Source organism: Gymnoscopelus braueri, assembly GCF_963280865.1.
Source record: "Gymnoscopelus braueri genome assembly, chromosome: 4".
Lineage (NCBI taxonomy): Eukaryota > Metazoa > Chordata > Actinopteri > Myctophiformes > Myctophidae > Gymnoscopelus > Gymnoscopelus braueri.
The window spans coordinates 1,541,682-1,556,043 of NC_137605.1; the positions used below are offsets into that span (position 1 = coordinate 1,541,682).

The window sequence follows — 14,362 nt, forward strand, 5'->3', positions numbered from 1 at the left end:
TTTACACGTTGCCTTGCTGAGCGTCCAAGCAGCTCTCCCCCCTCCCCCACTGGCTGCAGCAAGTACCTCTGATGGCCCGGTAGTCAGCCAACATTCCACAGCCAGCTGTGGACTGTTCTGGCTGATTGGCTCGTTAACCGTCTATTCAACTAGCTAGTATTCTCTCTCTCTCTCTCTCTCTGACAGACACACACACACACACACTCTCTCTCTCTCTGTCAGACAGACACACACACACACTCTCTCTCTCTCTCTCTCTCTCTCTCTCTCTGTCAGACAGACACACACACACACACACTCTCTCTCTCTCTCTGTCAGACAGACACACACACACACACACACACTCTCTCTCTGTCAGACAGACAGACAGACAGACAGACAGACAGACAGACAGACAGACACACACACACACACACACACACACACACACACACACGAAGAAAGGAAAGGAGGAGCTCGCACTATGAGCTTGTAGATCTGCTATTTTTGAAAAATCATGGAAATCTTTACAAATGTCTCCTAAATCCTAACAGTTTTCTGAAACACATGTTGCTATAATATGTGGTTCTCTAACTTTTTTATGTCTATATATATATATATATATATATAATATAGTTTCCTTGTTGAAGGTATGCCTGCATAAAAAGAATGTTGTGTACAGTGATCTATAGCTGAAACCTGAGAACAATGGGCACACATTAGCTAACAGAAACAAAAAATGTAAATGTTATTGGCCGTTCTGATGAGAACATTATCATAACCACACACATTACCTCACACATTACCAGGTAATGAATTTAATTGTTGTATTTCAAATGGATGGGCTCATTACAAATTGCATTGTTTGATTTTAATGTAAATAATTAAAGTAGCTAATCTTCATAAAACATTTTTTAAAGTGATATACTGTAGTTATAGCAGTGACTGAGATGTAGTGGAGTAGAAGTAAAAGTTCTGGAAATTGGAAATACTCTAGTAAAGTAAAACTCAAATCTTTAGGTACAGTACTTGAGTAAATGTAATTAGTTACTTTACACCACTGTTCTATAAATGTAATTATTTAACCACCCACACACATTACCAGGTATTGTTTAACTTCAAATTGAATTATTGTACTTAAAATGGTTTATAATAATAATAATAATAATAATAACAAGACAAGACAACAGATTGAAAAACAATGCTGTATAACTGAATGCGTGTGAGCGCGCATGTGCGTCCGCAACTGGTTCCTGCCCACCTCAAGTCACCATTTGACCAATCTTGCCCGGACACCAAAATGAGTTCGACACCCCTGCTCTAAATGGTCTGGCACCTACCTACCTCTCTGACTGCCTAGAGAGATATGTTCCAAACCGGGCCCTCAGGTCTTCAAGTGCTGACCTGCTCGAGGTGCCTACAATGACATATAAAAAATACGGTGAAGCAGCATTCTGCTTTTACGGACCGACAGTGTGGAATAAACTCCCAGTACACCTAAGACAGGCAGCCTCTGTCGATAGCTTTAAAGCACAGCTCAAGACCTATTACTTCACTCTTGCTTTTAGCTGATTCTTTGGTTGATTTTTAATTCCTCACTGTATTCCCTATTTTAATGTTGTTTTATGCCTTTGCTTTTGCTTGCTTTTATTTTATTTTATTTTATCTTTGTTTGCTTTATTGTTAAATTGGTTCTAACTGTAATTGTATTATTGCTCTGTAAAGCACTTTGAGCTGCATTTCATGTCATGAAAGGTGCTATACAAATAAAGTTTATTATTATTATTATTATTATTAAACCTCTACAGTCACAGTGAGGTAGTTCTAAACCTCTACAGTCACAGAGAGGTAGTTCTACACCTCTACAGTCACAGAGAGGTAGTTCTACACCTCTACAGTCACAGTGAGGTAGTTCTACACCTCTACAGTCACAGAGAGGTGGTGGAGCACGGCTACAGCGTCGTAGCGGTCCATGTCCTGCAGCATGGAGGCCAGGTGTCCTACGGTCCAGTCAGGGTGCTTGGTGGTCAGTCCCTCCAGCAGGGCCTTCAGGGGGCTGCGGCTCTCCTTCATGGAGTAGCTGTATGTGATCCAGGTGGCCGGGTAGGAGCAGCGGGAGGCCAGGTGTCTGCTGCCCTTCACTCCTGGACTGTCTGGATCCAGCAGGATCACCAGCTCCTCCAGAACATCCAGGTTGTCCAGCACCGCCTGCAGAGGTTCTGCCTGGACTTGTGGACCTGGAACAAAGAGGACAGAGGGTTTAGAGACCTGGAACAAAGAGGACAGAGGGTTTAGAGACCTGGAACAAAGAGGACTGTTTGGCTGCTGTTCTGTTTCGCTACACAGCGGCAGCTTCTGATTGGCTGCTGCTGTTCTGTCTCTCTACAAAGCGACAAAGTTGAACCGTTCTCAACATATAACTATTCACAATATACCATCTACAATATCTACTGATACATACTGATGAAGCTCTAACATCAAAGAGAGTAATAATAAGTGATCTGAACTCACTCAGAATGAGCTGGTTGTTGCTCTCAGGTTGATCCAAGCGACTGAACTCTCCGTTGTTGTGTGACAATCCTTTAGTGATGATAGAAGATCTGTGTCTGACTGTAAACCATGGAAGACATGAACATACATGAGGTTAATAATAGTTATAACATCACTGCCTTATGATTGTAATGGTAACTTCTCAGAGTGTTCCCACTTCTCTATCTTATATTGTGCGATCACCACGTGATGATGACAGACTAGTGTCCTGGGCATGACGTTAAACTGCCCCGTGGTAACTACCATGGTCAATGTAGTCGGTGCAGTCTGTGGACTATGTAGCTTACATACAAGAAGACACTTCTCTACCAACAGGCTGGTTAAAGTATCACGCTGTCTCTGCTGCCATATAGGGCGGAGCCGCCGCCACTTGGAGTGCTGAGTGACATGCGTGTTGTATCATGAGGACATTATCCATGAGGTTGTGAATGTAACCTTTACTGCACCTAAAATATTTATGTCCCTGTATGCTTTCCCTGTGTGTGTGTGTGTGTGCGTGTGCGTGTGCGTGTGCGTGTGCGTGTGCGTGTGCGTGTGTGTGTGTGTGTGTTTTTGGAAAAAGAATCTTACTTATTTTTTTCTCAAGATTTTTCAAAAATAGCAGATCTACAAGCTCATAGCGCGGCACTCGGTGCCGCGCTATGAGCTTGTATATCTGCTATTTTTGAACAGCCAAAGAAATCTAAAGTGACACAGATGCGTTCCAGGTCTTAATGGATAAAGGGACTTTCACATTCACTCACGTTTAGAACATAAACCTCTGTTTCCTCTCCGTCTGTAAAGATATACAGATAGAAGTGCAACCACCACAAAGACGGCCACACACCCAAACGCACAGCCAACTGCTATTTGCCCTGGAAGAAAAAAGATCATATTTTGGTTAGATGCATCTTAATGTGTTTGGAGGCAGTTTAGTTAATTTATCTAATAAACAAAGTATCAAACTGGTAGATGGTGCGTTCGTGCTGTTTTACACTCTGAATCTGCTTATAGGAATGTGACTTTGTACACTTTGCTCTCAGACTCCAAAACAATTATAAACGGCGAGAAAAGACAAAAGAGTGAGATATAAAAACATAGATATAAGTATAAATAAATAAATAAATATAGGCACTATGTATATGCAGTGATGAGATAGGACATGTTATATAATGTTATATGTTGATATAATATTGCACAGGCCATATCCCAGCAAACTCACATGGCACACATCAGTAGTCAATATTACAACACCACAACACACCACACCACACCACACCACAACACACCTTCAATCATTGAATTAATTTGAGGATCAAATCAGTCAACAATAATGTGTTAACACAGCCTGTCAGAAATCAGAACATTAATCTGCCTATTTACAAAATCTCCCTCCTCACAGCTGATTCTAATCACTTAACAAGCACCATGTAGGCAAATTCAGGCGTCACAGACAGTGTTGCCATGTCTTCTTATTAAAAGCATATTGTAAATATTGGTAGTTGCGGGTTGCAGGTTTTTTGGGCTTGTTTCTAAAGTGTAGTTACTTATTTGGGCTTGCTTCCTTAAGTTGTTTAAACCAGTGGTTCCCAAATGTTTTCACGCGAAATACCCCCAAATTAATATGTAATTGTCCACAGACCTCCATCTGAAAATATTTTGTGCCAGGGACCCCATACAAGATTTGTGTTGTTAAAATGTTTCAAAAATATTCAAAATATTTAACTTTATTCTCGATATTTTTGGAAAATAACAGATCTACAACCTCGCAACGTGTCGCAGTGAGCTTTTAGATCTGCTATTTTCAAATAGCCAATGTAAAGTGGTAAAACACAGCCTACTTCGCTTCTTTTGGGCTTCATAGACCTGGCCGCTTGTTTCTCTTGCAAAATCTGGCAGCACTGGTCACAGTAGCTCCATAAAGAACCTCTCACTCCGCTATACAGCTCCGAGATGAGGTTCTATGTGGTTGTCATTCAGAATCGGTGGAACGTCCGCCAAGGCTCCGCTGTTTACCCTTTTGTATACATCGTATCCCAAAACTAATGGTAGATTCCAAACCGCACGGATGTTTAAGGTTTGGTCTGGGGCATAATATTTTAGGTCCGGAGCTAAACTACCCGTTTAAGCCTGGAGCAGTACTGGCAGCGGACGTAGGGGGGTTTTCCGGGTTGAATGGGAAACATGGCCACAGGCTGACTAAATAAGCGATTTAAACGGGTAGTTTCGCTCCGGACCTAAAATATTATGCCCCGGACCAAACCTTAAACATCCGTGCGGTTTGGAATCTACCATTCGTTTTTGGACACAATGTATACAAAAGGGTAAACAGCGGAGCCTTGGCGGACGTTCCACCGATTCTGGATGACAACGACATAGAACCTCATCTCGGAGCTGTATAGCAGAGTGAGAGGTTCTTAATGGAGCTATGGTCACTCAGCCGGTCAGAATGAAACACAGGACAGGAGTTATAATGGTGCGTTCACACCGGCCAGATACAAAGATACAGTCTACCATTCATTTTCAATGGAAGCCAGCGACATGAAGATACAAAGATACATCCCGACGTTTGTAGATCTGCTACAAAAGATACAATAGTACAGTTGATCTGGGTTCAACTTCCAGATACAAAGATACAAAACTACAACTGTAGCTCTGATGACGCAGCGCCTGATGACGTCAACGACCGTGTTGAGCAACACGGATACAAAGCGACACATTATGCTGTGTCTTTTTGTATCTTTGTATCTGGACGTGTGAACGCACCATTAGACTACAGCTAAGAGCAAGTGTCCAGAGACACTGATCATTCATTAGAATCAGCTGTGTGGAATGGAATGAGTGACAACAGGAAGGCATGGCCAACATTCACACAGGGCTCATGATGTGACACTGAGAACGTGTGGAGAGAAGTTGAGAAAAAGCTGTTGAGAGACAGTGATCAGTCAAACCATGTTAGCTTAGCTCACTGGTTCTCAATGTCTGGTCTGGGGCCCACCAGGGGTCCAAATGTTTACAGGTCTGTAACTCTGAGAGTGTACACATGGAACCAAATGGACCCTTACAGGTCTGTAACTCTGAGAGTGTACACATGGAACCAAATGGACCCTTACAGGTCTGTAACTCTGAGAGTGTACACATGGAACCAAATGGACCCTTACAGGTCTGTAACTCTGAGAGTGTACACATGGAACCAAATGGACCCTTACAGGTCTATAACTCTGAGAGTGTACACATGGAACCAAATGGACCCTTACAGGTCTGTAACTCTGAGAGTGTACACATGGAACCAAATGGACCCTTACAGGTCTATAACTCTGAGAGTGTACACATGGAACCAAATGGACCCTTACAGGTCTGTAACTCTGAGATTGTACAAATAGAACCAAATGGACCCTTACAGGTCTGTTACTCTGAGAGTGTACAAATGGAACCAAATGGACCCTTACAGGTCTGTAACTCTGAGTGTACAAATGGAACCAAACGGACCCTTAGTGTACAAATAGAACCAAATGGACCCTTACAAGTCTGTAACTCTGAGAGTGTACACATGGAACCAAATGGACCCTTACAGGTCTGTAACTCTGAGAGTGTACACATGGAACCAAATGGACCCTTACAGGTCTCGGTCTGTAACGCTGAGAGTGTACACATGGAACCAAATGGACCCTTACAGGTCTGTAACTCTGAGTGTACAAATGGAACCAAACGGACCCTTAGTGTACAAATAGAACCAAATGGACCCTTACAGGTCTGTAACTCTGAGAGTGTACAAATAGAACCAAATGGACCCTTACAGGTCTGTAACTCTGAGAGTGTACACATGGAACCAGATGGAACCTTACAGGTCAGAGTTACAGACCTGTAAAGGTCCATTTGGATGGTGCCGGACCTGATGTTGAGAACCAGTGGCTTAGGAATGTCCTCCTTAAAGAAGATGTACTTACATGATGCAGAACCTCCTGCTCCTACATGAGGAGATGCTACAGTTGGTAGCTGGTCTCCATGGGTCTGAATGAGAGAGAAAAGCACATGAATGCATGTTTCTCAAACATCAGATTTTTTTTTAAATGATAATTTTAAGACGGGGTTCTTAAAATAGGTTCATGACCACAAGGATAATGTGCGAAGCATCGGTCGGTGAAGAGAAAACGTCTCCAGTCGTTCCCACCAGCCACGAGACAAACCCAACGTTGGTTTTCTGCGGCCAAACACACATGAAACGGAGACGAGGAGAAAACAGACGAAACCACTAACGAGTAGGTTGGATCGTCTGTTTTAGTCTGACTGCCTTTTGCGGTTGTGGCCACACAATGACCTAGAATCCACTGGATTCAGTTTGTTTCAATACAGCATCAAAATCAATGCTGCCGTTTTGTTTTATTTATATTGCACTTTATATTTGAAACAAATCTGAAAGTGCTACAGTACAGAATAAAAAAAACATTTGCATAAAAAACACATCTAAAAAAAAACAAGGAGGGTCAAAGAAAACCTAGACCTAGAATGTCTGTGATCTTACATACATTTCATGTATTCCAAATACACAGTCATAGAATGCTCTGGACGACGCGCTGTGTAGCTCACGATCTGCGCGGGCGTAAAAGTGCTCTAAACTCCGTCTGCACTCACCCAATAATTAATTCCTAAGACTTGGAGTCAGATATTGTCCTCTGGTTTCATATCCATTTGAAAGTTCTGCCAGAAAACGTGTGTTTAGTGAAATATCTCCACTTTTCCACGAGCTGCACACGGACGACTTTCTGTACGGGGCGAGGGGCCTGAAGAGGACTGAATATATCTAAACTTCCTTTAGGACGCACAAATGTTTGGGGCACACAATTGGCAGGTGATGTGATTCATTACCCCGCACCAATCACAACGCACGTGTCAATTTTGTGCCCCATTCGTTTGTGCTTCCCTGTGTCAATTTGTGATGACGTTTGTGGTGATCAGAGGAAGTTTTGATAAATTCGGTCCTTCACTCAAGTCGGGCACCTCGCCCGGACAGAAAGTCGTCCGTGTGCAGCTTGTGGGAAAGTGAGATATTTCACTAAACACACATTTTCTGGCAGAACCTTCAAATGGATATGAAACTAGAGGACAATATCTGACTCCAAGTCTTAGGAATTAATTATTGGGTGAGAGACGGAGTTTAGAGCACTTTTACGCCCGCGCAGATCGTGAGCTACACAGCGCGTCGACCAGAGTGTTCTATGACTGTGTATTTGGAATACATGCAATGTATGTAAGATCACAGACATTCTAGGGCTAAAGAAAACCTAGACCTAGGGGGGAAAACCAGAATAGTGAATGCTTTATTAATAGTCTTTAGTCCTCTCTGAAATCATCAACAGACTGTGGAGCTCTTAGCTGGTCAGTGAGTTCCACAGAGCTGAGCAGAAGGCCCGGTTATTCAGGGACATTTTGACTTTGGAGAAAATGTAGGGAAAAAAAAGAAGAAAGAATAAATAAATGAAATAAGAAATAAAGCTATTAAAGGGAAAGTGGTCTGTTTATATACTCTATGGCATAGTGAAGAGACAAGGATCTTTTAATATCATTCTGACACATTGTGTAAGTACTCACCTTCACAGTGGAAGGATGATTAGTGGTTGTTGACCTGAGTAGGATCAAAAAGACAGTGTGTTTATTATAGCATATTAATAACCCTTACTGTGTTTATTATAACATATTAATAACCCTTAGTGTGTTTATTATAACATATTAATAACCCTTAGTGTGTTTATTATAGCATATTAATAACCCTTAGTGTGTTTATTATAGCATACCATTAATAACCCTTAGTGTGTTTATTATAACATATTAATAACCCTTAGTGTGTTTATTATAGCATATTAATAACCCTTACTGTGTTTATTATAGCATACCATTAATAACCCTTAGTGTGTTTATTATTACTGTTGGAGCCAAAATGCCTTTGTGTTTATTTTGTTTAGTTTGATTTAAATGAATGGTGTGGCCTTGGTAATGACAATGACGTCATGTCAGTCAGAGTCAGTGGGTGGTTACTATGGTTACCATTATATCTGCCAGTGGGTGATTGTGGGCAGGTGTGCAATGAAGGCCGTACAGTTTTCCACCGTCATGCCGTTATTTATATCAAGTGAGTTTTGTTTATCTTTATGGATGTGGATTGTGGAACGAAACAGCCTTTGAACGTCTATATGTTAATACATGGATTAACATGTCTATATGTTAATACATGGATTAACATGTCTTTATGTTAATACATGGATTGACATGTCTATATGTTAATACATGGATTGACATGCTATATGTTAATACATGGATTAACATGTCTATATGTTAATACATGGATTAACATGTCTATATGTTAATACATGGATTAACATGTCTTTATGTTAATACATGGATTAACATGTCTTTATGTTAATACATGGATTAACATGTCTATATGTTAATACATGGATTAACATGTCTATATGTTAATACATGGATTGACAACATGTCCAAAGAGACAATCATGCGTGTCTGACTAAAAGTCAACCTAGTTGCCCCTCGCTGTATAGTCTACAGAAGGGGTCTTCAACGTTTTTCAGGCCAAGGACCCCCTAGCTGACAGAGAGATGAAGCAGGGACCCCCTCTGTGTTGTATAACATTGTGTTGCAGATTAATTGAACCAAAGCGTTCAACCCTCCCTGATAAATCACTCATTTCACTGGTTAAAACATGAATAACTTATGATATATATTATATATATATGATATATGATACATCTTCTCACCATGTCTGTCCACACAGTGTGTTGGTGGTGCTGCTGCAGGGAGTGTCTTCTCGTCCAGGAGGACAGACGGCACACGGCTGACATTTAGTGAAGGATCCGTTGTTGAAGGTGTTGTTAGGACATTGTTGACTGACGTTATCTCGTCTCCCTCCATCATCAGCATAGCCACAGTTTGGGGTGAATTCATATCCTTTCAAAAAGAAAAAAAGAAAACACTGTCATATATATATATATATATATATATATATATATATATATATATATATAAAACACGGTGCAACAGTCACGATATGACAATCCACCTTAGATATGACTATTATTGTCTCCGCCGGAGGCGGAGAGTATGTTTTCGCTTCGTCCCGCTGTGTGTCCCCCCCCCTAGCCAAGCTAACATTGGTCAAGCTCCACGTGACACGTGTCAATATGTTGACACCAATGCTTTTGATTGGCTAGAGGGACGCATGACGAAATAAAATCCTATAAATAGGTGTGTCACTTCAAAAAGCCATTTATGTATTTGGAAGTGACGTAAAGGATCAATCAGTCTTGATTGGAACAGTACCTTCCAGTACAAATCACCCGTCCGTGCGTGTGTGTGTCCCTCTGAGAACACCTAACATTGGTCAGTTTCACGTGACATCACAATATGTAATATAAATATATAAATAGCTTAGACAGGAGAGGCTGAGATCACACAATGAAACTAACTCCCATCACGCAAACTGAAGAAGCAAATCATCATCTGAAACCTGATGAAGAAGCAAAGGTTTGAACGCCTTTTGCATTGTGATGGCCGTTTTGCTAAAGACATAGCAGACCTGGCAGCTCAGTACATGGTGGAAGCACAACAAGTCAAAGATCAAATTCAGATATCCCTACGGCAAAGCCGTTTGATTAAAATAGACGGGTCTGCTGGAGGAGACTTGTGCTCCGAGGAGCACATTTTCTAGTTGCTACTGTATTACTACTGCTATCTCCACCAGGCTACAACCTCCAGAGACCCTGTCCTTATGTATGTTTATTGTTTATTGTTTATAAAATGCATTCTCCCAGTATGCCCTAGTGGGAGACTCCCACTAGGGTCTACTGGGAGACTCCCAGTATGCCCTAGTGGGAGTCTCCCACTAGGGCCTAGTGGGAGACTCCCACTAGGCCCTAGTGGGAGTCTCCCACTAGGGCCTAGTGGGAGACTCCCACTAGGGCCTACTGGGAGTCTCCCACTAGGGCATACTGGGAGTCTCCCAGTAGACCCTAGTGGGAGTCTCCCACTAGGGCATACTGGGAGTCTCCCACTAGGGCCTACTGGGAGTCTCCCAGTAGACCCTAGTGGGAGACTCCCAGTAGGGCATACTGAGGAAAGGGGGCAGAGCCTCATGTAGGCCTACCCTCTGGGTCTGGCAAAAATGAATAACTTCTCTATATGATATATTACATTGCAGCAATAATGTCTTACTTTTAATGAATGTAAGTAGGTTACTGTAACATGTTTTAGAAGACAAAATATGTTTTAAGAAAATATAAATGGAGGAGTGACATATCCTGACATTTTAAACTACTTAGTGAATTCTCCAGGTTAGTATTAATATACAAATAGCCTTGCAAGATGCTGTTTGGATAATTGTTCAAAATAAATAAATGATACATGAGAGACAAAGGTATCTGGGTATTGAAAACCTCAAGGGATGCATCTGTGACATATCATGTGACCACTTAAACTTTACATTTCAGATGCTAGAACTTTTGAGACACTGATGGAGTATATTATAGTATATTGTGGGTTGTATATTGAGATGGCAGGTATGTCACATTAAAAGGAAAAATCAAACAAATAGGACACTTTATTAGAACATTAAAAAAATCGCTACAGTCTCAGTAGTCAACTAGAGAAATTATGATATTTTACGATGCCTCTCATAGGGATTGCATTGACAGCTGCAGTACAACGGACCTTGCGTGGGTGCACTCAATTGTGGGCGTGAAATGTGTCTCTATAGGCTATATACTAGTTATATACTAGTACTATTACAATGACAAAATGTATATCCTTTTTATGTAATCCTTTCCTTTTCCTTATATCATAACTGTCGCGGTATATGGCGTTCCAAAGCTCAAGTGTCCTCCTTGTACTTGTGCGCGCACACACACACACACACACACACACACACACACACACACACACACACACACACACACACACACACACACACACACACACACACACACACACACACACACACACACACACACACACACACTCTGCTGCCTTCAGTACATTATGGCTGTAGATTAGAATTTACTAGATTAATATAAATTACACTCAAAGACTGTGATGGCCATAGTTGCGAGGACACTTTTTTCTTGTCAATATTTAACACTATCAACACTAGTATTTTCTGTTCTATTCTATTCTTTATATATTATGTCATACATATTAGTACATGTTTTTATTAGGCTATGTATAAATAATAAACCTCAGTAATAGTACCTGGTTTTAGCAGCTTCTTGTTGCAGGGTACACACTTCTTAGCAGTCCCATCCCAGTGGGTTTCCAGATCATGATGGCATTTCTCTGAGTAGACCATGTTTCTGTAGTAATAAGATAGAACAGATAATAATCCACAGGGTGAAATGAAAAGTTTCAACTGACGACACTGGACCTGGATGCTGCTCTATATGTACACGATGTGGGAGGTCTCTCTCTCTCTCTCTCTCTCTCTCTCTCTCTCTCTCTCTCTCTCTCTCTCTCTCTCTCTCTCTCTCTCTCTCTCTCTCTCTCTCTCTCTCTCTGTCTCTCTCTGTCTCTCTCTGTTTCTCTTTCTCTCTCTCTGTTACTCTGTTACTCTGTTACTCTCTCTCTCTCTCTCTGCCTATTTTATTTGTCTGTGTACAAGATGTGGAGCTGAAGGGTGGGACTTTTTAAGAGGTCCAAAAAAAGAAAGAAAGAAAAAAACACAGTTCCTGTAGAAACTGCACAAGCTGAAAACACGTAAAATATGTCTGTCTGTCTGTCTGTCTGTCTGTCTGTCTGTCTGTCTGTCTGTCTGTCTGTCTGTCTGTCTGTCTGTCTGTCTGTCTGTCTGTCTGTCTGTCTGTCTGTCTGTCTGTCTGTCTGTCTGTCCCCTGACTCTCAAGGAGGCCAGAGTGAGGGGGGGGGTGTTGTTTTCATAAAGTGTAATTGTATTGCCATTTCCCCCATGTAGGCTATAGCTGCTGGACTGCCTGGACAACATGACAAGTTTCATTTTTCATATTTTCATATTTTCAAATGGCAGAAATGTATATAGAGCAGTGTTTAATGTAGGGGAGACAGGGGTCAAAAGTAACACTTTTTTTTACATTTTCCTTCATAATTCACAGAATACTTGAAATATAATAGTTATCTTTTGTTTTAAGAAACATAATATATGTGCCCTAATTACTAATACCATTCATACGACTTCAGACTTAGATTTCCATTCAGACTTTCACTAGTAAGGACAAGACTAAAATATTACTTTTATAATAAGTCAGAGTGGTTGAGGGCAATTGTAACACTGTAAAAATAAGTCATATTAACCCACTATCTCAAATAAAAGCACATTGATTGATTGATTGAATATTTTATTAGGCAAAAAATGTAAAACAGCACAGTTACATTTAAAATACTTTGTCTAACAGGTCAGTTCATAAAAGTCCTTGCGGACTTGTTTCCAATGAGGGCCTTGGTATTCAAACATCACTAACTAATATATATTTTTTATAATTTAAATGTTTTACTTAAGAATGTTTTATATATATAATTACAATTATTTTGTATTTTTATTCATTTTTCTTTACACATTTTTTTTTTCATTGTATGTCCATTTTTTATTTAAAATTATTTTTACTCTGACATTTTGTGAAATGTAGTTAAATATGTTCATTTACTAACATAGAAGTATGTAATCCCAGATAAAAAATCTGCTTGCATTGAAACACATTGTTACAAGTGACCCCAGTCACTGTGTTACAATTGCCCCTGATCGGCCAGCCATGATCAAATCCCATATAACTAGAAACACATATACAAGCATCAAATCAAATCAAACTTTATTTATAAAGCACATTTACAACAATCGAAACTGACCAAAGTGCTGTACATGGTGAGACAATAAACATCAAACAGGAAAGTATGTAAGATTCAAGATTCAAGAGATTTATTGTAACAAGGATGTACAAGTACACACTGTTAAAAACTTATGTTGGGGAGGTGCTCCAAAAACACAGACATAAAACAGTTAATAAATATCAATACTAAGCTTGAATGAATACATTAAAAACAAGTGTGACAACAACAAAGTCACACATCACATACAACAAGCATATCAAGACATGAACTTAAATGTGATTAAAAGCTAAGGAATAAAAGTGTGTTTTAAGAAGGGATTTAAAAGCCTCAATAGAATTGGCACTTCTAATATAGAAGAGCAGGCTGTTCCAGAGCCTGGGAGCAGCAGCAGCAAAGGCGCGGTGCTACTCTACAGGTTATGTGAACCTCTAAGAGCAACTGGTTGGCTGACCTCAGTGCTCTGCATAGGCTGCTGACGTTCATTTGTGACCAATAACATAGAGATACAATTCATCTAAGTTTAGATTAGCTGTCATCTAAATTTTAGACAGCGGAAGGAAAATACTGTATATTCAAAAATGGATGTTTACACCTCAAAATCTGTTTTAGTTGAAAACTTCTGCTGAGATGAAATGATCATTCTATCCATCCATAGGCAGAGAGAGGACCCTACTGAGCATGTGCAGAAGAAGTCTCATCCTTATTTCTGATTAGAATTATTGAGTGTGTTAGGTTTGCCCCCTGTTACTTTTGACGCCAGTCTCCCCTATGTTTTTTTTGTAATAGTAATCTAAATCTACAGTACATAGTAACTGGTAATTCAAGTTTTCAAATAATTGTTAAAAAAAGACCTAAAAATTGTACTTGAGTAGTACTTGAGTAAATGTACTTAGTTACTTTACACCACTGCATCTCAGAGGCAAATATTGTACTACACTACAATTATTTCAAAACATTAGTTACAAGTTAGATTTAGATGTCATCATTACATGTCATT

The 14,362-nt window shown here is 40.3% G+C and overlaps 1 protein-coding gene across 1 annotated transcript; it reads right to left on the minus strand.

Moving 5' to 3' along the window:
* Nucleotides 1–1,829: 1,829 nt before the first annotated feature.
* On the minus strand, nt 1,830–11,938 carry LOC308084221 (IGF-like family receptor 1). The gene is made up of 7 exons (XM_080426768.1): nt 11,764–11,938; nt 9,279–9,468; nt 8,098–8,131; nt 6,456–6,519; nt 3,273–3,383; nt 2,491–2,589; nt 1,830–2,216 (listed from the first exon to the last, which is right to left on the minus strand). Exons 1-7 carry the CDS (start codon nt 11,858–11,860, stop codon nt 1,894–1,896), a joined length of 918 nt encoding a protein of 305 aa, XP_080282894.1. The 5' UTR covers nt 11,861–11,938; the 3' UTR covers nt 1,830–1,893.
* Between the last annotated feature and the right edge of the window lie 2,424 nt (nt 11,939–14,362).

Excerpts from the sequence above, each read along its gene's own strand:
- LOC308084221 (XM_080426768.1), bottom strand. The coding sequence starts at position 11,860 with ATGGTCTACTCAGAGAAATGCCATCATGATCTGGAAACCCACTGGGAT. Across the intron at positions 6,520-8,097 it reads ATCATCCTTCCACTGTGAAG|ACCCATGGAGACCAGCTACC; the intron begins GTGAGTACTTAC and ends TCTCTCATTCAG. Across the intron at positions 2,217-2,490 it reads CAACAACCAGCTCATTCTGA|GTCCACAAGTCCAGGCAGAA; the intron begins GTGAGTTCAGAT and ends TCTTTGTTCCAG.